The 26497-nt window shown below is 35.3% G+C and overlaps 1 protein-coding gene and 1 pseudogene across 2 annotated transcripts in view; one reads left to right on the forward strand and one right to left on the reverse strand.

Annotated features, from left to right (window-relative positions):
* Positions 1–716: 716 nt before the first annotated feature.
* Positions 717–26497, reverse strand: part of LOC128584411 (rho GTPase-activating protein 15-like) — a 48023-nt gene continuing 22242 nt past the window's right edge. The window contains exons 4-5 of the mRNA XM_053589383.1: positions 3808–3897; positions 717–902 (exon numbers count right to left, since the gene is read on the reverse strand). Of these exons, the coding sequence (XP_053445358.1) occupies positions 717–902; positions 3808–3897 (276 nt within the window). The remainder of the gene's footprint in view (positions 903–3807; positions 3898–26497) is intronic.
* On the forward strand, positions 8367–10421 carry LOC128584746 (methionine aminopeptidase 2-like; annotated as a pseudogene). Its single transcript, XR_008379720.1, has 2 exons — positions 8367–8688; positions 8905–10421. The product of XR_008379720.1 is annotated as a methionine aminopeptidase 2-like (transcript).

Genomic DNA, 26497 nt, shown 5'->3' on the forward strand with positions numbered 1-26497 from the left:
AAACAAAAATCAACAAGAAAAACCTAAAGCTGGATGCTTTGAAGTTTATTCCCTTAGACTACACCATCTTCTTCCCCTCTTCTTCCCCGTCATTCACTGGCTTCCTCTCCACTTCTATTTCTGGGATAATTTTTAATGACTTCATCCATGTGGGTGGACCATCCAATGTTCTTGCCTCTCAGTTCCTTGGCCTTGGCTCTTCCAGTGAGCTTTTCCCTGTCCTACGTCAGTCACTCACTCCTGTGCCCGTGCTGTAGACCTGGGCTCATGAGCTCAAATGGTTGTAGGTAAGGCACTCGCCACCGATGAGCAAAGAGGCCAGGTGTTAGTTTCCAGAGAGTGGTAGAAGCTGTCGCCTCCCTACCTGGTGCTGCAAGTCTCTTTCACCCCCATAGAAATGGAGGTGTATTCTCAGGAGAAAGACTGGAGCAGCATCAGGTATGATGGGCTGTGCTACCAGAGTGAAGACGACAGAGCCACGGGACAGTTGTGTACTGCATGACAAGATGTTAAGATTCTTTCTGCCTCCCAGCTCCAGAATGCTGGCAACCTCAGACAAGAGATTTACGGGAGATAACGTTTTTTTTGGTTAAATCCATAGGTTTTATTATTATGATTATTTAAGCCATGTTTATACTGAACCTGCAATTGTACCATGATTGCCTCATCTTCTCCTTATACCTTTATTTTACTTGAAATTAATAGTTGCCTTGTTTTCAACTTGTTCTTTTCCTAGAACCCGTGGGTGAGGGTTCACATATCTGCAACAATAACGTCAAATGCCTTGTAATACAGCTTCCCATGCCCTCAAACCAGCCAGACAGTCTATCAATTTCATTTTTCCCTGGACTCAGGCCTCTGCCCATCTCTGAATCCACATTAATAGTTTGATAAGCTTTTGACTATAAAGGAAATTTAGTTTTTAAAACAAAGAGAAAATGACAACTTAAAGGTTTAAATGGGCATATGCAAACAAATGGAATCCTTCCATTTTTTTAATATCACAAATGTGTTCTTCTGAGACTTTCAAGCGTATCTTAAGCACACACTATTTTTGTTTGTTTTTATATTCATTTTAAGATCAATTTCTCCATAGACATTGTAATTATGCAGCATATAATTGCTAATCCATCAACTTTTTAAAGACAGATTTCAAATTTTAAATTATTTCTAATTTGCACTTCTTTGATTTTTCTTGAACCAAAAATCTCAATAGTCATTTGCTATCTGTAATCTATAATTCATAGACTGAGATTGAACACCAAGCCTAATTCAAACTTGGAATTCTAAAGCTATTTCTGATATAGTACATCAGCTGAAGCTATGATGGTCTTTTTCAGTCAGAAAGGAACACTTCATTATTCTGTAGGTAATGAAACTCCTGCTCACACACACTCAAACACCCAACAATGCCTTAATACCATGTTTTTGAGACATAATTATGTTTATCCTGATCATTTGAGAGTTAGAGCAGCTAATGTATCTAATCAAATATTGATGCAGTCATCTAGATTTAGCTCTCCGGCAAATCCTTCCCAATGCATTTTTGTTAACAGAACTATAAAAGCTATTTATACTATTCTTCTCAAAAGGCTTACTCGCGTAGTCTGGATCTATGGATACATATTAGTAAATTTCACCACAGCTCATGTGTTCAGGTGATGAGAAGAGCTCAGCATGCAAATAATGAAGTGGTTCACCCCCTGCCCCAAAAAATATGAAGCAGAAAATTAAACTTGAATGTCTTTAGCTTTGTTATTCACAATATTCTTAAAATCACCTCTGATTCTTCAAACTACAGGGTACAATATAAAAAATAAAGCAGATAAACTGATGTAAGAACACCATGGCCCTATGGTCACTCAGTTACATTACAAACAAAACTAGCTGGCAAGATTTTCACCTCCTAAAGCTAAAAAGTGAGAATGCTTTTTAATATCTTTGGAAGTACCTATATTTAAAAATACAAACATCAAGTAGAAAATTGCAACAGGAGGTGGTTAGTCATGTTCAGAAAAGATTAGGATGATACTATCAATATAGATGATTGAAATGCATCTCTCTCTAGGCATGTAAAATTATACATAAACATTTTTAAAGTTTTTCTTCAATATTTACAGCCTTGTATGCATCATACATAGTTGACTGTTATCCATATTTTTGGTCTAATTTAACTTCATAAGGTTAACAGAAGGAACTGAACAAGCCTGGCTTAGCCACTCTCTAAGAGTTTCTATTGTCCAAGAATTATGTCTATGTCAAATTTCAATGTCTTTCTTTTACAACTTTGGGGACTATGTTGCTAAATCCTTAATACATAATAAGGCTCCACCACTGAGCTCACCTGATCTAGACCAGAGCTTTCATTTTGGTTGTCTAGGTTATTATAAAAGCTAGGATTATAATCTTTAAATTTTGTTATTTATGGCAGAATAATAAAAAAAAAATAAGAAATTGAGAAAACAGGGTATATCACTTTAAAGCAAAATTTGTTTCTCTGATTCTGTACGGCCACATTTTAATAATTTCTGGCTTTAGAGCGTTGTGTCCAAACAAGTTGTATTTGATTTTCTTTTCTTTTTTTTCCTTTTTTTTTTTTTAACACATGTTCTCCCCTTTCTCCTTTCCTCCCTCCTTTCTTCCCTTCCTTCCTCCTTTCTTTCTTTTTAAAGTTTACCATAAATTGACCCATCATAATTGTATATATTCTTTCACTTTCTTTTCTGATAAAAATAATTTCTATACCTAAATAGATTAAACTAGAACCAGAAAAACAATTTACTCCAGAATACATTAAAAATGTTTTTTGTTTTCTTTTGTTTTTGCAATGTGAATAGACCCAAATCATTTGGATTTAACTGAATTATCATGTGGAAAATATAGATCAGACTGGAAGCCAACTTTTCTCCCTCCTGTGAAAATATAGATAGGAAATGTCAGCTACCTAAGCTTCTATAAGACCTAACATATTAATTATCTTCAGCACAGTATTTAAGAACAGAAGAATTGGCTTCCCTTCAAAGGCCAAATGCCCTTAAAAGATATTTAATTTAAAAAAATGTAATAATCTGGATTCCTGGCTACTAAATAATATAAATTCTAAAATATACCTATAAAACTTACTGGTTACTTTGAAATTTCATATAAAAATAAAAAATATCAAGCTCCATGGTCTAAAATCATTAATTGCCACAGAAATCACCCTAAATTATATGATTTTGGTTAACATTATGTAGTTTTTAATTTCTCTTAAAGATTTCATATGGTTCTTTCTATTTAAAGGTATATTATTATAATTATTAATCATAGCCATAAATGTTTTCTGAAAATTAAAGTATGCAATATGGAAAGATTCATTTTATCCATTCAGCCCTTTCCATCCTTTAAGTTACACTGGTGATATAATTAATGACTAAAAGGCAGGAGTGTCTATGAACAACAGTAGCTTATCATTAGTGACTCTTAGTTTCTGTGTATCTGAAAATTCTATATTAAAAGTATTTGTTAAGCATTTTCAAACTCCAACACAATTAAACCCCAAACCATAAAAGATAGCACAAAATTCAATGATCTGTGTGTAAAACTAATTCATGCACGACAGATATTTTGTGTTCAGATAGCAACTAATCATCAGGGGAAAACAACAAACCAAACACAAGATTCAACAAGTCAATTTTTCGTAATAACCTTCAGAAAACTAGTTCTTGCACATGAACACATCACAAGAAGGTAATCTTACTTTGATTACTCAAGAAAGCTCTGATTTAGAGGAAATAGGAATAAACTGAATATATGTAGCATTCTTACCTGAAAGACATTCTTTCTGCTTGATTTTTCCTTGGCCCATTCTATATGTGCCCCATACAAATCCACACTTTCTGCTTTGTGCCCAGTTTTCTGTAAACCAAAATGAAATAAGATTAAAAAGCATATAACATTGTAGATACATTTCAAAGAAAATAGGTTTTATTGAGTTAGTAGCTATACATAGTTATAATATAAAGCCTTGCTCCAATCTCCTGGAAACCTAATTTGAAGGAATTTTTCATTTGAGACTTTATAATTTTTTTTTTTTTTTTTTTTTTTTTTTTTTTTGCCGTTTTTGTGGCCAGGGCTGGGTTTGAACCCACCACCTCTGGTATATGGGGCCGGCGCCCTACTCCTTTGAGCCACAGGCGCTGCCTGAGACTTTATAATTTTTACCATATAAAATTAGAAGTCTATTTTTTAAATTATATCACTCATTATAGATAATAGAAAAAATTAATATTTAAAATGTTGACATTTTGAAATAGTGTTTTTAGTAATTATTAAAAAAAAGTTTAAAATCTGCTACTCAATAATGTGGAATATTGCTATTCAATTGATAACATAAAACCATTCTAAGTCACAAATTATTAGACTTTAAAGGAAAAGAAAAATTAATAAATCATACTATAATGCGAAAAATTGTTAATTTTTAGTTTTGTGACTTTAGAAACGTTATTTAGAGCCTTGTTACATACATCATCTGAGAAGTGAGCAGGCAGATTAATTAATCTCAAAGACTCCTTTTAGGTTTGTGTTTCCTACATTAACAAACTCAGTAAATACTGTATTTATTGTACCAACTATGCCTTCTGGAAATTCACAATTTAGATATTAAGATTATACATGTAAGTATATGTATAATTTTATTTAATAAATGTAATATATACTAAATAGATTATAATGTATAGTTTCTTTATCATTACTCAATTACAGTGTAGATGTTAGTTAAAATTTGTTTTTATTTTGATAATTCATAATAATAAATTTATAGGAATATCATTTATATTTGCTGCTTCTTATTTTCATTTGATACAAGTGAGTCACACATATAATTTTAAATTTTCATAACTCCAATTATTAAACATTTTTAGTAACTAAAATTTATTAAAGAAAAACCATTACTTTATCAGTTTTAATATACATAGCCTATAATAGTTTTTTGGGCAATGTTTTCAACATGAACGTGAGCATAATACATAAAATAATAATATAATGGTAAAAATATTGAAAGATATTATCTGTCACATATGTTGCCTCATAACTATTTTGTCTCATTCTATGAGCTTAATAGAAATACTATTTGTCAGAAGCCATATCTCTGGAATTTTAAAAAATAAGTTGTGAGGGCTTTTGGGGGGGGACAACTGTATAATTTTTGTTCAAAACATTGTACAAGCCAAGCATAAGTTTCCTGCAGGATAAATTCAGTTGACAGGATAAAAGTTATAATATACCTGCCTTTCCCTTTTTTATTTAATAGTGACTTCATAAGAAATTCCTCAAGATTTGCCATCACCTTTAAATACCTCATATTTTGATCCATGAAAGTGTTTAATGATTTACCCACACTTTGCCAGCCAGGCGATTACTATTGTGGAAAATCTCAAAGTATGATTATGGTGTTCATTGTTAGGTGATTTGTGATGCAGGAAAATTAAAAACGACATCCTTCCTATAGAGTTAATTAAATTAGATGATACTCAGAACCAACAAAAATAATCACTAATAATAACAAAGGGATTATCTTTTCTATATAATACAGTCTTATATGTAGTATTATATATATAATATATTTTATATAACAAGCACTTTTTATGTGTCAAACCCTTCCTTAAGTTCTTTACAACTATTATTAATAATTCATTTAAATCTTACAGCAGCTTTATGAAGTAGGTATTCTTATTATTACCATATTTCAGGTAAGAAAGTGTGTCAAATGATTCGTTAAATTTCCTCAAGATAACAGAGCTAGAAATTGAGGGGCCAGGATTTAGATGCCGGCAGTGTCGCTCAGAGCCTATTCTTCACCACTACGCAGGGCTTGAAATTTGCCTATATGCTGTGCTCAGACTCATGCTTAAACATGTATGAATTTGGGGAAAGTTATGGCTTGCACACTAGACTCTAGGACAGGCATAGTGATCTTGCTTTTGTCCTTTTCTGTTAAACTTGATCTCGCAGTAGGTCCTTTGCCCTACCTTTTTGCCTAGAATATTTCCTGATCTTCACATGGCCAGTTCCCTCTTATCCATTAGGTCCCAGTTAAATGTCACCTTGTTAGAGGTGTTTTCTGATTGTCTTGTATAAAAGAGTTGTGCTTCAGTGCTCCTGGTTACTCTCTGGCTCACTACTTATTTTAATTTCGCTGCAGCCCTCCTCCCGACAGAAATTAACATATATATTTTTATATGCTGACCGCCTGTGTCCTACCCCCCCTCCATTTGAATTAAGCTCCCTGAGCTTGGGCCTTGTTTGCCTTTCCCTCCACTGTTTTTCCCAATGTGTGGAAGATTGCCTGGCCCATAGTTGTTGTTCAATGAGTATTTGCTGAATTAATGAATGAAGGAAAAATACCAAAATACAACTATCATTTGTGATTTGGAAGGGAGACTTGGGTATCTTAAAATTCCAATTTTACAAAAATTAAGATTTGTATTTTTTTCCCAATGGGTATGAAGTCTTTGGTTTGTGATTTAGAAGTAACAAACGGTTTAATGGACTCATATTTAGATAGAATGTGGGATGTCACGGATCATTCGCTGAGCAATTATTGTACACCTGCTGTGTATCAATGTGGGAGTCACTTTGCTGGGCACTGGGCCTCCAGGTTAAAGGAAAATATTGGCTCTTCTTTATGGATCCCATATTAGCCTCAGTATCTGTAATATTACCTATAGACTCCATAGGATACAGAGGAAACCTGTGGGTAAAAAGCATTCTAAGCTTTCCACAGTCTTATCATACTCTAGTGATGTCAATCTCGAAAATGTTCTTGTCAGCATCATGGACTAAATCACATGGCAGCTGGCTCAGGTTTCTTGCCCTCGGAACTCTCTCAATAATCTCATGGCATCATCCACCTGAGCACCTTCTCCACATCGCCCTGTCTCTTCCATTCCTCCTGATCTCATCCCTTCACTTCCTCTCCACTTCAGAAGTCTTCGTGCTGCTTCTCACTCCAAAATCCCACTTCCAGAGCTTTCCTCACTGCCACTCTGTTGTCATGTGTGATTCTGAAGTTATTGAAATCGTCCACTTTTGTGCAGTCTCCCAGCCTCTCAAGCCCCTCTTGAGTTCACTTCTTTTGTGACCAGCAGTGGTCCCTGATTCAACAGTCAGCAACTCCCTCCACTGATACCCTTCTCATCTGCTTGTCCCTCTGTGATCTTTCTCATACCACTGAATACTGGACTAACAAGACCTCCTTCGGCTGGGTCTTCGACTTTGCTGGGTAAACTTTTGATGTGTTTCTGGTCCCTTTCTCTTCTTCCTCATGACACCTCTTTTCCAAAGCTTTGGGCCTCATTAGTCTGCCCCATCCAGTGATTTACTCCTACTTCACAGACATCATGGAGTTTTTGTGCTGGAAAATTCGCAAATTTTTACACTTTTCATATTTAGTTTGTATAATTAAAATAAAAAAAATATATAAACTTTAATGACAGCTTCCTATCTTGCTCTATGAACACTTTATATTGATATCTCATTTATCCCTTAAAACAATCTGATAAAAATATTACTATTGCCTTCAACTTACACATGAACAATCTCAAACAGGTAGTGACCAGGTGCCTTATGTAAGATCACACACTCAGGATGTGCCCCACCTGAGATATGAACTCACTTTTATCTGACTCCAAGTTCCAAGTCCTTGATCACAACAGAATACATGGCCTCCCCACCATACCTCTATCTTCCTCCTACTAGTTTATTTACCTAAAAATCAATGCCTTTTTTAGGTCCAAGAACAAGTATTCACATATTTTACTTTTTCTCTATAAGTGTCAACATTTCTCACTTTCCCTCTGGCTTCCAAATTCCAGGCCTGGATCTGTGACTCTTACCTAATGAACTTGCTTGCCTGGATATGACAAGTTGCTGCTACCAGTATCAACATTACCTGGCCCATCAGTGCCACATGGTCCATAAATGACCCACAAGGCATGCCCTGTCTTGCCCCAAAGGGAGCTCAAAGCTTATACCTCTCTAGTTCCTAATTTTATCCAATCTTGTGTCTTATTTTCTGAGCTGTCCCTTTCTCCTACTCTCAAATGGATTATATCATTTAGCTTGTAACTATGCTCAATTCAATTCTTTGTACCAAAAAAAAAAAAAAAAAGGAAAAGCAAGCATCAGCTCCACAACCTGACTTTTTCTTGATCTTACCTATTTCCCTTTCATTATTGCCAGATTCTTCCTTGTTTTGCATTCACATTCTGTCTGATCATGTTCCATTGTCTCCTAATCACTGACATCTGACTTTTCTAAAAGGTCTTGACCATTCAGATCAACACAATCTGGTGCCGCTCTCATTTCCTCACACTCTCTCAGGCAACATGGCGGGTGTGGAGGAGGCAGCGGCCTCGGGAGCCACCTGAATGGTGACTTGGATGCAGATGACAGGGAGGAGGAAGCTGCCTCTATGGCTGAAGAAGCAGCCAAGAAAAAAAGATGGAAGAAGAAGAAGAGTAAAGGGGCTGCTGCAGTAGGGCAACAAGAACCTGATAAAGAATCAGGAGCCTCAGTGGATGAGGTAGCAAGAAATTGGAAAAACAAGCATTGGAAGAAAAAAAGAAAGAGATGATGATGATGAAGATGGAGATGGTGATGGGGATGGAGCAACTGGAAAGAAGAAGAAGAAAGAAGAAGAAGAAGAAGGAGGAGGAGGAGGAGGAGGAGGAAGAAGGAGAAGGAGAAGGAGGAGAAGAAGAAGAAGAAGAAGAAGAAGAAGAAGAAGAAGAAGAAGAAGAAGAAGAAGAAGAAGAAGAAGAAGAAGAAGAAGAAGAGAAGGAAGGAAGGAAGGAAGGAAGGAAGGAAGGAAGGAAGGAAGGAAGGAAGGAAGGAAGGAAGGAAGGTAGGTAGGAAGGAAGGAGAGATCAAAAGTTCAAACAGACCCTTCCTCAGTTCCAATATGTGACCTGTATCCCAATGGTGTATTTCCCAAAGGACAAGAGTGAGAATATCCACCCACACAAGATGGGCAAACAGCTGCTTGGAGAACTACAAGTGAAGAAAAGAAAGCCTTAGATCAGGCCAGTGAAGAGATTTGGAATGATTTTCGAGAAGCTGCAGAAGCACATCGACAAGTTAGAAAATATGTTATAAGTTGGATCCAGCCTGGGATGACAATGATAGAAATCTGTGAAAAGTTAGAAGACTGTTTACGCAAATTGATAAAAGAGAATGGATTAAATGCAGGCCTGGCATTTCCTACTGGGTGTTCTCTCAATAATTGTGCTGCCCATTATACTCCCAATGCTGGTGACACAACAGTATTACAGTATAATGACATCTGTAAGATAGATTTTGGAACATGCATAAGTGGTAGGATTATTGACTGTGCTTTTACTGTCACTTTTAATCCCAAATATGATACATTATTAAAAACTGTAAAGGATGCTAGTAATACTGGAATAAAGTGTGCTGGAATTGATGTTCGTCTATGTGAACATCATAGACGTTGGGGAGGCCATCTAAGAAGTTATGGAATCCTATGAAGTTGAAATAGATGGGAAGACATAACAAGTGAAACCAATCCGTAATCTGAATGGACATTCAATTGGGCAGTATAGAATACATGCTGGGAAAACAGTGCCCATGGTGAAAGGAGAGGCAACAAGAATGGAAGAAGGAAAAGTGTATGCAATTGAACCTTTTGGTAGTACAGGAAAAGGTGTTGTTCATGATGACATGGAATGTTCACATTACGTGAAAAATTTTGATGTTGGACATGTGCCGATAAGGCTTCGGCACCCTTGCCTTCTGCCGCAGATGGCTTGATCGCTTAGGAGAAAGTAAATATTTAATGGCTCTGAAGAATCTGTGTGACTCGGGCATTGTAGATCCATATCCACCATTATGTGACATTAAAGGATCATGTACAGCACAGTTTGAACATACCATACTGTTGCGTCCAACATGCAAAGAAGTTGTCAGCAGAGGAGATGACTATTAAACTTAGTCCAAAGCCACCTCAACATCTTTATTTTCTAAGCTTTGTTGGAATACATTATACTAGAATTAATTTGCAACATGTTGTCTGTTTTAACCGTGGACCTTTGTAATACTTTTTATTCATGTTAAAAAAGAAGGAATTTGATCAAAGGCAAACGGTCTAATTAACCAAGGAAAAAGCTTTCAGGACTTTTCAAATGTTAACTGTTTTACTTTCTCCTGTCTAGGAAATGCTATAAAGCTTAAATTAGTTAGGAATGACTTAAACATTTTGTTTTGAACATCTAAGGGATGCTTTTTGGATGTTTATATTGCCATATTCTTACTTGAATGCTTTGAATGACTACATCCAATTCTGCATCTATACTCTCTGGTATTGCTTTTTAACCTTCCTGGAATCCATTTTCTAAAAAAAATAAAGACATTTTCAGATCTGACAAAACAAACAAACAAACAAACAAAAAAACAATCTGGTGCCCTTCTTTCCCATCAGCATCTTACCTGAACTCTGTATTCTGAACTCTGTATCGTTAGCTTCTGTTGACCTTTTTCCTTAAAACCCTCTTCTTCCTGAGCTGTAAAAATACCATATTTTCTTTCCAAATTCTTTCACTTTTTATGTCTCTTTGGGCAGGGCATGGTGGCTCATGCCTGTAATCCTAGCACTCAGGGAGGCTGAGGCGGGTGAATCACCTGAGCTGATGAGTTTGAGACCAAATTCTTTCTCCTTTTATACTCTTCCTTCTCTTTTCTTTCACTGACTTCTCTTCCTTTCCCCACTTCCTAATTGTTGGTAAGCCCTGGCATATTCTTCTAGGCCCTTGTTATCTCTCCCAGCTCACTGCTTCCAGGGGGTGTCAGTCATGTTCCCAGTCCTGTACCATCACCTGTCATTTGCTGACTCCTCGGGGGGTTACTCTGGCCCACAGCTTATTCCACATGCCAGAACTGTTTTTTCTTTCTTTTTTATTGTTGGGGATTCATTGAGGATACAATAAGCCAGATTACACTGATTGATTTTGTTAGGTAAAGTCCCTCTTGCAATCATGTCTTGCCCCCAGAAAGTGTGGCACACACCAAGGCCCCACCCCCCTCCCTCCGTCCCTCTCTCAGGCCTTTTCTACGCCGTCACTAGAGGATAGCACAGACTCTTCAATGGAATCATTGTGTTCACAGACTTGGCCCCTTTTCTTTATGGCTTGTCTTCAAAAATAATCACTAATAATTTCACCTGAAAATTTTTTAACCCTTCCCCCTTTCTCTTGCCATCCAAAATCAAAAGGCACAGCAGCCCCAATTCCAGAATTAGCTTCATCTTCTCTATCTCATGATCATAACCTCAATTGAGTTTTTATTTTCTCCCACCTAAATTATTCTAGCTCTTGCCTTTGTGACCAATAAAAATCTTTTCAGTTCATTCTTCACTTTTTTGACTTTTTTTTCCCCCCTAAATTACAAACCTCACATTATTTTCCTGGAAAGCATATTATTGACAGGATAATGTTCAAATCTATCAGTGAGGTACATACAGGCTGCTTTGTATCCTCTCCTCCCCATCCTTCTTGTTTTCATTCCTTTTCCAATTATTCTCCTCATTAGTCCACATTAGCTATAGCCATGGCAGCAACCAAATACAACACGTTTCCACAATTATATACTTTTGGGATGTGAACATGCATTCATTCTTTTCACCCAGAATACATTTATCTCCCTCTTCAACCCAGCCTGCTTGCCTGCTCATTTTCACAATGCAACTCCAAGAAGGTCTCCACAGGTTCTCCTTATTGTTGGGCAAGTCACTCCTTTCCCTTTCTCCTACTTCAAAACATAGTCGTTTGCAACACTCTGTGTTATTCACACATTGTAACCATTTGGGGGGGCTGACTCTTCCCTCCAGCTATGCAGTCAGATAACTGGGTTTGTCTTACATTTATTTTTTCAAAATCTAGCCAAGTGGCCCACAATAAGTGTTCAACAGATACTATTGAAACAATTGATGAACTGCATGGAGAATTATAATGAAAAATATCTGGGTTAGTCCAATATGTTAACAAAAACAAATAATACATCTCAGAATGAGATTTACAAAGTGGGAAATGCATAGGAAGTTAAAGCACAATGTTTCCATTTATACTGATTGTAAGCAAGAACTGAAGCAAATAAAGATTTGGTGTGGATTCATAAGTATCAAAGATAAATGTAAATTTATTTGAGTAAGATTAAAACCAACAAATACATTTAACCTCAGAGGAGAAAATTGAGACAATTAGAGAGAGGACTGTGTAAAAATTGTACTGATCAGTAGTTCATATTCACAAAGCTACAGCAGAAAGGCCTAGGAATTATTAGAAGGGAAAATTTTCAGCATTTCAGTGTTAAGCACTGGAATAAGTAGTTCAGAAAAGTTGTAGAATTTATTTGGAAGATGATCAAGATTTTATTCAAGAAGCCTGAAATTAAAGACTCCTTTAATAGAAAACGTATTTCTGATTCTACAGCTATAAAACATAAGAAAAAAGTCTGTTAATAAACTGCATGATGCCAATGGATCATATTGTACATCATTATAAAAATAAACTTTTAAAAAACTGACTAAATATGAATTTAAAAATTGAAGAATGCACATATATTTCTTCTGGGGGTAAACTTAAAATAGAAATGACTGATTTTTAAAATATTGAAATAGAATTATGTAAGAGTGACTGCTTTTTGGACAATATAAAAGCCTCTTTGTTGGAGTGATATGAAGTTATTAAAAATTGATGCTAGGTCTTATCCACTTCTGATGTTTATTATTCTCTTAGTCCATCTTCATCATTTCCCAATAATAACTGATTGAGTATTTTCTCTCTAATATTTTTTGTCTCTGATTCAGATTAAGTTTTCCATTTTTCATGGGATATTTGGGGTCCATTGTCTTTTAATGTGTACTAATAAAATATCAAAGGTCAGATTTTGCTTGGTGGTAGTTTCCACGATGAAGACTGGGCATGTATGTAGGCAACAATCCTCTGGTCATTCATCCTCCACCCTTATTACTAGATGTGGCTTAAAATAATGGACAAAGCTCAGAGTTTATGCAACAGGTTATTAGCTGCCATCTTTTTATTTTGGATTAATTGCTATTCCAGAATATAGACTCAAATGGTCCTTATCATTCTTACATGTGAAATATAAAATCTGATTAGAGGGATTAAGTTTTATCACATAACTGGTTTTGATTCTGGAAAATTGTTCATGGAGGAGGATAAAACTCACTTATAAATTCTCATTTGGGCCAAATGATTTAGTAAAGAGTGCTGAATGGATACCTGATTTTATTAATGTCTAAAGTATGGCCCCTGTCACCATAGAAGATGATACTTTGATTATAAGATGTGAGTTTTATGTATATGAATATAAATGATGTCAATAATAACTGGAACTGCTTCTTCAATGAAATTTCTCAGTATATTACATGCCCAAATCAAACCAGATTTTCAGAAAAATAAAACTTTGCTAGTGATTTGGGGTACTAGAATGTTGGGTGTTTTTGTTTATTTTTGAAGAGAAAGTATTCTCTCTTTTTCAAGAAATGAGCATTTATTTCTGAATTAAAATCTTGTTATAATAAATATAATAGCTTCTACTCAGTCTATTTTTGTTATAAGCCGATACAGTTTTACATTTACATTACACAAAAAGGCTAATTTATTTCCTCAAGGTGACTATCTTGGGTATATTTCTGATGTCTCAGGTGCCTCCTCAGAGTCTCTCCTGTTGTTCACTGAACCCACCTCAGATGCCTCTCATTGGGTGAGGGTGAGGCCAGGGCCCTTAAGAAGCAGGCAAGTGAAGACTCTGGTTGGTGAAGAAATCGGAAGAAATGTGGAAGATAAATTCTGTCACTCCTTCTGCTCCCTCCCTCCTACAAATTGTTTTTTTTTTTTTGTAGAGACAGAGTCTCACTGTACCGCCCTCGGGTAGAGTGCCGTGGCATCTCACGGCTCACAGCAACCTCTAACTCTTGGGCTTACGCGATTCTCTTGCCTCAGCCTCCCGAGTAGCTGGGACTACAGGCACCCGCCACAACGCCCGGCTATTTTTTCTTTTTGTTGCAGTTTGGCCGGGGCCGGGTTTGAACCCGCCACCCTTGGCATATGGGGCTGGCGCTCTACTCACTGAGCCACAGGCGCCGCCCAGCCTACAAATTGTTTTAAGCTTTTCCTACACAGTCCCTTTGCAGCTCCCTTTCCAGCTGAGCAGCGCACCTGTCTGCTGAGGCTCCCTGCACAGTAGCAGCCAGAGTGGACACCGTCCTGGAAACACATCCCAGGAACTGTTTCCTGTCATTTCCAGCCTCATTTCTTTCTGAGTTCATTCTCTGTGTCCTTGATTTGTACAAGTACCTCTCCCATAAAGCTTTGTTTATGTGATTGTTTTAAAAAAAAAAAATATATATATATATATATATAGGGTTGAGACAGCTAGTTTTGCTCTTGTTGCAGAGACGGATAGTTCTCCACCAAAATGTGTGCTGTGCTCTCTCTTCAGGGGTCTAGAGCTGTCACTGCAAGCAGCAAACCAGCTGGAGATTCCATTTCTTCACTATCTCCTTTTGCATCAAAATGTGACCAATTACTTAGTCCCACCACTGGCATCTGAGCAGAAACAATAGGACACCTCTTAGCTTAAGCCTTTTAAAGGTCATTAGGCTTTTTCCCAGGTTCTCTTTCCCCTTCTCTCATCTGCCTCTGCTCTTACCCACCACACTCCATTGCTTCATGTAGTAATAACTGCAATAATAAATATAATTACGATTTATTGTGTTTTCTAGGTGCTAGGCACATTACTCCAATTTTCTCACAAGTAGCTTGAGGAGATAGGTACTCTTTTAACCCTCATATTGCAAATGAGACAACCAAGATTACAGCTGCAAATATATGTGAACCTGGGATTCCTAGCCTAGGTGGTCTGACTTGAAAGCCTCTGTTCCTACCTAATATGATATGCTGCTTCCCAGAGCAGTTCAATTTAGTAGGGAATTTTTAAGGAAGACTAAGTACATATAGTCCATAAATTAAGAAATACACTCTGGGATTAAAGTTTATTTTATCTTAGAAAAATGTAAGCTCCAAAACAGATGCATTACACTGACCAAAATGATAAACCACAGAGAGGCAAGCTTTATAATTAAAATAGTTTTCTGAGAGAGCCTAAGGTGAGGTTTATTGAGGGACAGTAAACTATTATCCATTTATAAAGCATTCTATCAATTTCATGGATTTTTGTGGTTATTAAAAATTATATAAGATATAGAATTTATTATGGTTAATGGCCAAATCTTGAGAAAATTATAACTAGAGAACCTGGCTTCATTTATAGTAATATTGATCACTTGATCTCCTTTTTTTTCTTTCCAAAGCTTACATTAATAAAACACTAGAATTTAATTTCTTTTGTTTCTTTCTTTATTTCCATCTCTATCCACTACTCTCTAGATTTTGGACTGTAACCTGTTTTCCTAATTATTAAATGTTTGATGAGGCCATATGATGATGCAATACATATGGCTATACTAATAAGCTGCACCAATGATAACCATGCTCACTTTGCAAGAGGACTACCATTATAAAAATTAAAATATAAACAGAGATTTTAAATGCCTTCATTAGGCTAAACTTGGTAGCTCTCTTGTTTGCCTCTCCACTTTTCATGAGATTCTTGAGCGGGGGTCTGAATAAGGCTCAGTACTCACTCTACAAAGATAAAATCATTCTATATTCATTTTGCACGGAAGAATACTCAATAATTCATGAATAGTTTTCTGATTGAAACTATTTTCATCTTTTTGCTAAATCACATCATTTTACTTCCATATATAAGTTTGTTTTGTTGTTAAAGTTATACTACAGTGGATGAGTATTGTATGCATTGCATTACTTAATTAATGCTTATGTTCATTATTCACACGGGAAGTAAACAATATTAAAAAAGCAAACAGATTATTTTAATGAGGCTTTTTATACTACACCTTTTTTGCTTTTGAGGTTATGGCTGAATGAGTGGTTTGAACAAGTTAACCGTTTATTCACAGCCTTCGTAAAGTTTTCTGTCATTAGAAATAAAATTTTAAAAAAGTGAAATTCTTTTCTTTCTTTATTTTTCTTTTTATTAAGACATATACACATACATCATGAAAACATTTATGCATTTCTGGGGTACAATGTGTTCATTTTTTTATATAATTTGGAATGCTTACATCAAACTAATTAATATAGCTTTCACCTCATTTACTTAATTATTGTGTTAAGACATTTGTGTTCTATACTTGATAGATTTGACTTGTTCCCTTGCGATACACTTCATAGGTGTGTTCCCCCCATTTACCCACCCTCTATCAAACCTCTCCCATCTCCTCCCATCTTTTTCCTCTTCCCTCTTTCATCCAGGGCTATAGTTGTGATTTATCTTTCATAAGGAAGTGTGACTAATTATAAATTGGTTTAATAAAGGTACTGAGTACATTGGATACCTTTTCTTCTATTCTTGAGATACTTTACTAAGAAAGATATGTTCCAGCTCCATACATGTAAACGTAAAAGAGGTAAAGTCTCCATCCTTTTTTAAGGCTGCATAGTATTCCATGGTATACATATACCACAATTTATTAATCCATTCATGGGTTAATGGGTACTTGGGCCTCTTCCATGACTTGGCAATTATGAATTGAGCTGTAATGAATAATTTGGTGCAAATATCTTTGTTGCAAAGTGATTTTTGGTCTTTTGGATATATAGAGGAATATATCCTAATAGAGGAATTGCGGGATCAAATGGCAGGTCTACTTTTAGATCCTTGAGTGTTCTCCAAACTTCTTCTGAAAGGAACGTATTAGGTTTCATTCCACCAGCAGTGAAGAAGTATTCCCTTTTCTCCAAATCCACACCAATATCTGTAATTTTGGGATTTTGTTATGTGGGCTACTCTTACTGGACTTAGATGATGTCTCAAAGTTGTTTTGATTTGCTTTTCTCTGATGATTAAAGATGAGTAGCATTTTTTCATGTGTCTGTAGACCATGTGCCTGTCTTCTTCAGAGAAGCTTCTATTTAAGTCTCTTGTCCACAGTGAAATGGGATCATTTGTTCTTTTCTTATTAATAAGTTTGAATTCTCTGGGGATTCTGGTTATTAAATCTTTGTCAGAAACGTAACCTGAAAATATCTTTTCCCATTCTGAGGGCTGTCTGTTTGCTTTAGTTACCATGTTCTTGGCAGTACAGAAGCTTTTTTAGTTTGATCAGATCCCAGTGGTGTATTTTTTGGTGTTGCTTCAGTTGCCCCAGGGGTTTTCTTCATAAAGTATTCTCCCAGGCCAATTTCTTGAAGTGTTTCCCCTGCACTCACTCCGAGAATCTTTATAGTTTCATGTCCTAAGTTTAAGTCTTTTATCCAGTGAGAGTCAGTTTTTGTTAGAGGTGAAAGGTGTGGGTCCAGTTTCAGTGTTCTACAAGTCGCCATCCAATTTACCCAGCACCATTTGTTAAATAGGAAATCTTTCCCCCAAATTATATTTTTGATAGGCTTATCAAAGATCAAATGACAATAAGTGTCTGGGTTCATCTTTTGGTTCTCAATTCTTTTCCATACATCTACCTCTCTATTTTTTGTGCCAGTACCATGCTGTTTTGATCACTATAGATTTATAGTATAGTCTGAAGCATAAAAAGTCAAATTCATAGAAGGAGTAGAGAGTGAAATTGTGGTTTCTAGCATCTGGGGATGGAAGGGTGTGAGAAAATTTTGATCAAAGTGTACAAAATTTCAATTAAATAAGAGGAATTAAGTTCTGGAGATCTATCACACAGTGTGCTAACTATACTTAAAAATAGTATATCATATACTTGAAACTTGCTAAGAGAATAGATTTTTAAATGTTCTCATCACAAAAAAATGGTAAGTTAATGGTGGCTATGTTAATTACTTTGATTTAATTATTCCTCAATATATACATTTATCAAAGCATCCCATTATACTCCATACATATGCAATTTAAAAAGAAGAAACTTTGCCAGCTGTTTCCTTTGGTAAAAAGTACATATTAATGCAATGTAAAATGAAAAACAATTTTTTAATATACTGACTTTATAACCACATAATTTTAGAGAAAACATGTTTAATGCTTTTGAGTGTATGTCAAAAGTGATACTAAGTTTTCTGAGCAATATTGAACATAGTGGAAACAGTGGATCTCATCCACCTAACAATGAGACTGAGTTCGTCCCATGGATGGTGGCAGTGGATACAAGAAAAAATTCTCAAACTGCAAAGACTTTACAAGATGGATTTATTCTGTAATAGTGGGGTGTAACCCTGAAAAAATATTCTGGAGTCACAGAAAACTGCTTCCAGGTTTGCTTTACAGGTGACATACCTGTGTTCTTGGGACCGGATATTTTCAATTCTCCTTGCATGAATTGCCCTGCTTATTCTCTATGGCCTAGAACTTTTTTAGAAATGACCATGAAGGTCAAAGACATATAAGACAATAAAAATATTTTGTCAGTGAAAAGATACTTTGTGATTTACTAAATGCATTAAACCAAAATTATGATAAACTTAGCCATTTTGCCCTTTTCTTTATCAATAAGAGCTCAGGCCTTATTGCTTTTGTCAATCTGCATAAAATTTTAGAACATGCCTCTCAGATAATGTAACAAGTTCTATATGTGTTTCTTATTAAAAATAGAAAAAAATACACCTTAATTTCCCAAACATGTCCCTGAAAACTGAGTCACTCCTAACATGAGATTTCATATTAGCTACAACAAGCTCTATATTTCTTAGAGAATTCAATCATCTCTTCTCTCAATCAAGGTTCTTCATAAACCAGTCCCACACAAACTTTCTAGCAAAATTAGACTACTTACTGTTCTACAGTGCTGTTGCTCAACTTTGTTTTGAAGCTATCGCTCACTGACACTGTTCCCAGGCATCTAGCAAAAGATAAACAAAGTAGTCTATACTGGGGAATATTCACTCCAGACATCAGAGAAGCTCTACTAAAATGTTTTCAAGAGCAGTAACTAGCACACAGTGCAATGAGGGGAAGGCGAGAGATTGGTACATATCTGTAAAGTAAACATAAATTAAGGACATAATTTTCCCTGTTTACTAATACTTATTTTTACATAAAGCTTTTTTCTCCTATCACTGCATCAAAATCCTAGTCATCCTAAAATGTCATTCTCTCTATGAATATAATTAAAAACCTTTCCAGATGGAAGCAATCACTCCCATCTCAGTTACCATAAAACTAACGCATGCCTCTGTTCATGCCATTTTACAACAACTACAATGTTCATTTTTTCACTAGAATTATTCAGTTTATGAGCATACTTTCTATTTGTTTCTAGACTGTCAAGGATAGGGCTTCATTCTGATTCATTTTTGTATCTTTCAGAACATCTGGCATAGTAACTTAAACATAGAAGATGTCAGTAATATTTGATATAATATTTGAACAAATGGAAAGATACATAGACTAACCATTATTAGGACTACCTATAGCTAAATCTATGGTTTTATGAAATATTGTCTGAAATTTTGTATCACTTTTGTCATGGCTTATTATAAAAAAATACCTACATATATATACACATATACATATACATAGGTATATAACATATACATACATATGTATATAACATATAGACACACACATATACATACATATATAATTATACACATATATATAAAATTCTGTCTCCTTTACCATATTATAAGCATTTTGAGAACAGGAATCCTTTGTCATTCATCTGGAATCTTTATTGCCTCTAGGGGGAAAAAGCATTATATCACACCTGGTAGGAGTTAATTGTTGTTAGAATAAATAAATGAATGGATGCTATAAATTACAGAGCTTCTTCTCCATGAGGCATTTCATCAATAGATTTTGTTAAACCAGGAACACAACTTTTCCATATACCATGCACATTACAGTTGCCTCCCTTGCGTATCAAGCAGAAGTTCTAAAATCATGAAGTATATAAAATACTGAGAAGGTAAGTTGAATCAGAAGTGTTGGGGCCAATTGAAATGCTTCACTGATACTAAAATAGGTAAGTGTATCTGAAAGATACAAGATGTATTATACAAGGACTGAGAAGATAAATTAAACTGACAACTCCTGTTCCTCTAGTGTTTCTCTACTACCAGATGAAACAAATAATAATCTAGGTGTTTTTCAGGCAAAAGTTTTTGCTCCTTAGCCGGGCGTTGTGGCGGGCGCCTGTAATCCCAGCTACTCGGGAGGCTGAGGCAGGAGAATTGCTTAAGCCCAGGAGTTGGAGGTTGCTGTGAGCTGTGTGACGCCACAGCACTCTACCAAGGGTGATAAAGTAAGACTCTGTCTCTACAAAAAAAAAAAAAGTTTTTGCTCCTATACTAAATGAGATGAAGCTTTTATGATCTGAAATTAACCAGTTTCCTCTCTTGCTTTGATCCATCTCTTTTAAGACTCATAACACTGGCTTGTACAGCTGTTCAATACATGTTTATTAAAAGAATAGTCATGATAGATTATTCTAAGAAGAAGTTATCTGGAGAATACTGACATACCTTATCACAGAATTGTCCCAGGTAGCAAATCACAATCTACAGCACTCTTCTCAATCCTTTTCACTTATCCTGTCTTCCAATGACACAAAATAAGTGGAAACTCCATAGTTGACCAAGTCCCTACACTGACCACCTCAAGTTGACCTAATTTTCATAGACTAGGCATGCAACATATATACGTATCAGTTCGGTAGGTCTAGTCCCTTATATTGACCACCTTAATATGTTGACCAGCTTGTTATAGTCCCTTGGTGGTCATCTTACAGAGTTTCTACTGGATTCTTTTCTCTTTTTTAGTGGACAGACTCTGCTGGTTCTTCATCTTATGCCATTGTTCATGTTTTTAATTTGCCCTGTATTCCTTGCCCACAAATGTTTATGTATTGAAATTATAACCATCCTCTAAGTCCCAGTTCAAATCTTTCACATGTGAGCACTCACTAAAAAAAAAAAAAAAAAGAAAGAAAGAAAAACTCTACTATGTTTCTTATTTCATCTCACCCTATTTTTTGGCAGAGATTTTATAAGGCAAAGACTATATCTTGACTATATCTCTATGCCTTATATGTAGCCCTAACGAGCAAGCTGTTCATTGTAGGATTTCAATACATATTCTTATGAAGTCTTTTCCCACCAAGGCTTATATAAATAGCACAAACTTGATTAACCAAATGTATACTTACATTAAAGTGAGGTACATTGTAATGAGAAGCTATGTTTCTGGATCAACTCTCCCACTGGAAACAATAAAAAAAAATGCTGGATAAAATATTTCTTTTTAAAATTGTCTTAAAAGAATTGAAAGTATATAAAGATAGTTGGAACTGCTAGGGGAAATATTTGTGGGGGATGGGAATCTGAATGCAATGAGAGAAACCAAACATCAAAGCAACGTAAGTGCATTTTCCTATAGTCATTTGTTTATATTACACATTTTATCTTTCATCAATCAACCTAACAGAATAAGGGAACAAGGTTCTGCCTGAGATTTCATTAAAAAAAAATGGACACCAAACATTAAGCTTTTCTCTTTCTCCAATCCCAAGTGAATACAAAGAATATAAAGAAGACTTTCTTGGTAGAAGTACAGTGTTTAGGAAGAAAGAAAAAAAAAAAAAGAAGGATAGAAGTGAAAAACAACATGGTCCCTGAGAAGTTGTAGCACAGCTCTAGCCTTCTTATTATGTAGGTATAACCTGCAAATTTTATTCTATTAACTTAGATTGAAGTAATCAGTTACTGGTAATGTCCTAGGCTTCTTAAGAAAAAATGCAAAATACTCTGTAGAAGGATACTTTCTCAGGGAAATTCCTATGAAAATAGTTGAATAAAAATGATCAGCACACAGTCAAAGATAACCAGACATACAAGAAACAAAGCCTCATTAGTAAGAACCAGCAAAAATCAACTGAAACAGACTTCAGATGTTAGTATCACAAGACATCAATTATAAAACAACTATGTCTCCAAGTTTTAACAAAATAAAGTCTTCAAAATGCTTGCAGGAAACAATTAACAATCACATACTAAGTTCAAACAAAGAAACAAATGTCTAAAAGTAAACATTGCAAGAATTAAAATCAAATCCATATTGCATATCACAAAAAGAGACTGATATAAAGACCTGGAAGATAAATAAAGATAAATTACTTGCAATGCAGCTCAAAAAGACAAAAATTTCCCAGAAGAGGACTATGGATTGGATTGATGTGACACCCAAGCAATCCATTTGTTCCAGCTCCCCACTCTGCCATTTATCACCCCTCTTTGTGTGTCTCCATGGCCATCCTCCCCGACCTCACTATAATTTTATTTACCCTTCCCCTGCCTTTGATTTTTTTTGACATATGTATTAAATTCACCAGAAACCTGAAAAAAAAAAAAAAAGAAAAAAGAAAAAAGATATGACAAGGAAGGGTATAAAAAATTTGAAGAAACATTTAATGTAGGTTTAATTTGAAGCTTAGAAGGAAATAAGAGAATGTAAAAGGGGATACATTTGAAAAAACAATGCTTGAAAATTTTCTAAAATATATTAATGACATCAATAAACAATTTCAGAAAGCATAACAATCTAGGCAGAAAAAAGTAAAAAGATATTGATGTCTCTAGGCATCATCCTAAAACTGTGGAAAAATAAAGATAATGAGAAAAATATTATGAGCAATGAGAGAATAGCAGTTATGTTAACAGATGACTTCTTGATTGCAATAATGGATGACAGATAACAGTAGAATGATATTTTTTGATGAGCTGAAAGAAGTGACTGCCAACTCAAAATTCTATACACAGAGAAAATATATATTTCCCAAATGAGGGAAAAATAGAGATTTTTTTCAAATAAGCAGACACTAAGATACATTTCTAACATAAGACTCTAAATATAAGAATTTCTTAGAATACACTTCAAGCAGAAGGAAAAATAATTCTAAAATGCAAGATGAAGATTCAGGAAGAAATAAATAACAAAGAATGCTGTAAACATTGAGCAAATATAAACCTACCTTTACTGTATAAAAGAGAATAATGTCTAGTGGTGTTAAATTAAAATGCTAGGCAGCAATACATTAGGAATGAGATAAATGAATTAAAAATATTCTGAAGTAATATCTTGGAAGAAAGTAAAGGATTTGACTCACTTTAGTCTTTGATATGAACCAGTGTTGTAATCCTAGGCTAACTACTAACAGAAGAGAAAAAAGTATGTCCCTCCCAAACTAGCAGAGAAAAACATGGAATGATGGAGTATTAAAGGGCAGAAAAAGCAAGACATACATGGCAAAAGAAGAAATAAATACTATAATTATATCTATATAAATTAAAAAACAGACTATATTAATATTTTAAGGGATATAGATATAGGTGGAGAAATATTAAAAAAAACAATAAAATAAGGAATAAAATGCAAATAATCTTCCTAACTCCAGAGAAAAAGAAGAGGTGGTGACGATGGCAAAGGGACAATGACAGAAATGGGGCTTCTAGAAGGTTGAGAGGGTTTATATCTTGTTGTGGGTGGTGCTGATGTAGGTAACTGAGTATTAACTGTTTATATTTACATAGGAATTTTATACATTTTACTAAAAATTATTTCTACATCATTTTATAATATTTGTTTAAAAAATTTAGTAAGTTATGGATCAGAATATGTATATGTGTATATGTACAAAAGAAAATCTATGAGAATGTGAAAACTATCCTTTCCTTCATAATCCAGGAAAACTATATCTAGGGACACTGGCAGTCCTCCTCACTGGAGGGCTAGTCAAACTCTGAATAAAGTTTGTCCTAATTTGAGATAAAGTGGACAAAATAAAACTATGTATATAGATGTATAATTTCATGTCTTGAAAGAGATGTGTTTATTCTGAGATTTTTATCCTTCCTAGATTTTGGATTGAGTATTTTATAATGTCCTTTCTGTTATAAAATGGTGATGATAGCAGGTGGCAGGTTACTATGTAGTGTCCTTACTAAAAAAACAAAACCAGAAGAGGTCGGTCTGCTAGCTCTTTTAATAGACCACTGAGGAATAAGAGCCTATAATTCTCTAATCTACACATACCAGTGAAGTGATTCTGTGGTTATTTCAGGGGAAAGCTGCTTTGGATAAAAATGTGACTTGGGTATTGTAGAGTGAATGTTTGTGTTCCCCTAAAATTCATATGTTGAAATTCTAAACCCCAATTTGATAACATTGAAAAGTAAGCCCATTAGGAGATACTTAGGTCATAAAAATAAAGACCTCAAGAATCAAACTAGTGACCTAATATTAACAGATGTAAAAGTTTTCTCTCTCACTTTCTACTGTAGAGTGAGGATACAGTGAGAAGATGGCTAAATGGAAACCAGGAAGCAGTCCCTCATCAGACACCTGATTTGCTAGGTGCCTGTACTATGAGAAATAAATGTCTGCTATTTAAAACAACCAGTTGGTTGCTGGTATTCTGTTGTAGAAGCTCTAAGAGAATAAGACAGATATGAACTAAAAGAACTTCATTCAGAAAGAAGGGAGCCAAACATGGAATGTGGGATCATTTTGTAATATGCTATATTAAATGTGAAAACAGTAAGGGTAAGAGTCAAGGGAAGAAAATAAGGGCTCTGGGAAACTTCATATAGACATGCAGGAAGTTATATCTAGGGCCCCAGATGGATAGATGGCTTCATTTTCCGTATTAGTGCTCGCATATGACATTTTATGCTGCTTACGTATATACATTTTCATTTCTGGAGGCTGTGTGTTATGTAGTCTCCATAATTAAATATGTCTCTTGTATAAATATCTGAATCAGTTCAAATGCAAAATTAATATAGGGTAATAATATGTTCTAATTATACTATATCATGTACCATAGAATATATTTACTTACGTATTTTTTTTTTGAGACAGAGTTTCACTTTGTCACCCTCAGTAGAGTGCTGTGGCGTCATAGCTCAAAGCAACCTCAAACTCTTGGGCTCAAGAGATTCTCTTGCCTCAGCCTCTCAAGTAGCTAAGACTACAGATGCCTGCCACAACACCTAGCTATTTTTAAAGATTAGCTCTCTCTGGTTCAGGCTGGTTTGGAACTCCTGAGCTCAGGCTTCCAGAGTGCTGGGATTACAGGTGTGAGCCACCAGCCCAGCCAACATATTTATTTATTTATTCATTTATTATTATTATTATTATTTTATTATTGGGGATTCATTGAGGGTATAAGAAACCAGGTTACACTGATTGCATTTGTTAGGCAAAGTCCCTCTTACAATCCTGTCTTGCCCCTAAAAGGTGTGGAATGCACCAAGGCCCCACCCCCTCCCTTCTTCCCTCTCTCTCCTCTTCCTTTCCCCACCCCTACCTCCTTCTTTCTCACTCTGCTCTCCCCTTCCCCCACCCCTACCGTGTCCTTAATTGTCATTAATTGTCCTCATATCAAAATTGAGTACATAGAATTCATGCTTCTCCATTCTGTGATGCTTTACTAAGAATAATGTGTTCCACTTCCATCCAGGTTAATACAAAGACTATAAAGTCTCCATTTTATTTTAAATGGCTGAATAGTATTCCTTGGTATACATATACCACAGCTTGTTAATCCATTCCTGGGTTGGTGGGCATTTAGGCTGTTTCCACATTATGATTAATAGAGCATAATTATTTTATAGTCATTATGTATTTTTATTTTTATTAATTAATTTCATCTCTTATTTTTTCTGTTGTCAAATGTCACCATTCTCATCTTACAGGTGAGGAGTCTTAAGTTCAAAGAAGTGAGCAACTTTGTCAGCTACTAGAATTACATCCCTGAGGTCCAACTTCAAAACTCTGCTCTAGCTACTTTGCTGCTTTGTTTCACCACAGCATTAACATTCAAAGATCATTTGTATAAAGATTAAAATGCCATTTACTCTTTTAAATCACCTTCCTAACTCACTCAGGCAACTTCTATCAATCCCTTGGAGGAAAGGACAGACTTTCCCAGAAGCACAATTAACAACACCAGGACATGCATAAAGGGTTGCAAGAGAAATTCAGAAACTTGGGCATAAATCCCATCCAAAATAAAACCACAGCATCTTTAATCAAGGCCTGGCAGTCATCATTATCATTTCTCTGAGACTAGAACTGGTAATGTGGGCTATCCCACTAGGCCTTTAATACTTGGTTAGAAACGAATCCAAGAAGTTGACTAGCAAGACAATTCCAGCAGTACAAACATGAATCGAATCTGTAATTCTCTTCCTCGTTACCACAAAACAGTTAGTTCCTGCCCTGAATTCACTTTGAAGACAATGAATGCTTTGGAGAAACTGTACAAAGCATTGAAAACAGGGCCAAAAGTAATAAATACGGACTGCCAAAAAAACGTTAACCAATTTCCTCTATAAGTCAAGTCTATTGTCAATTTACAATAATTCTGAAGGTTGAA

Source organism: Nycticebus coucang, chromosome 4, assembly GCF_027406575.1.
Source record: "Nycticebus coucang isolate mNycCou1 chromosome 4, mNycCou1.pri, whole genome shotgun sequence".
NCBI lineage: Eukaryota > Metazoa > Chordata > Mammalia > Primates > Lorisidae > Nycticebus > Nycticebus coucang.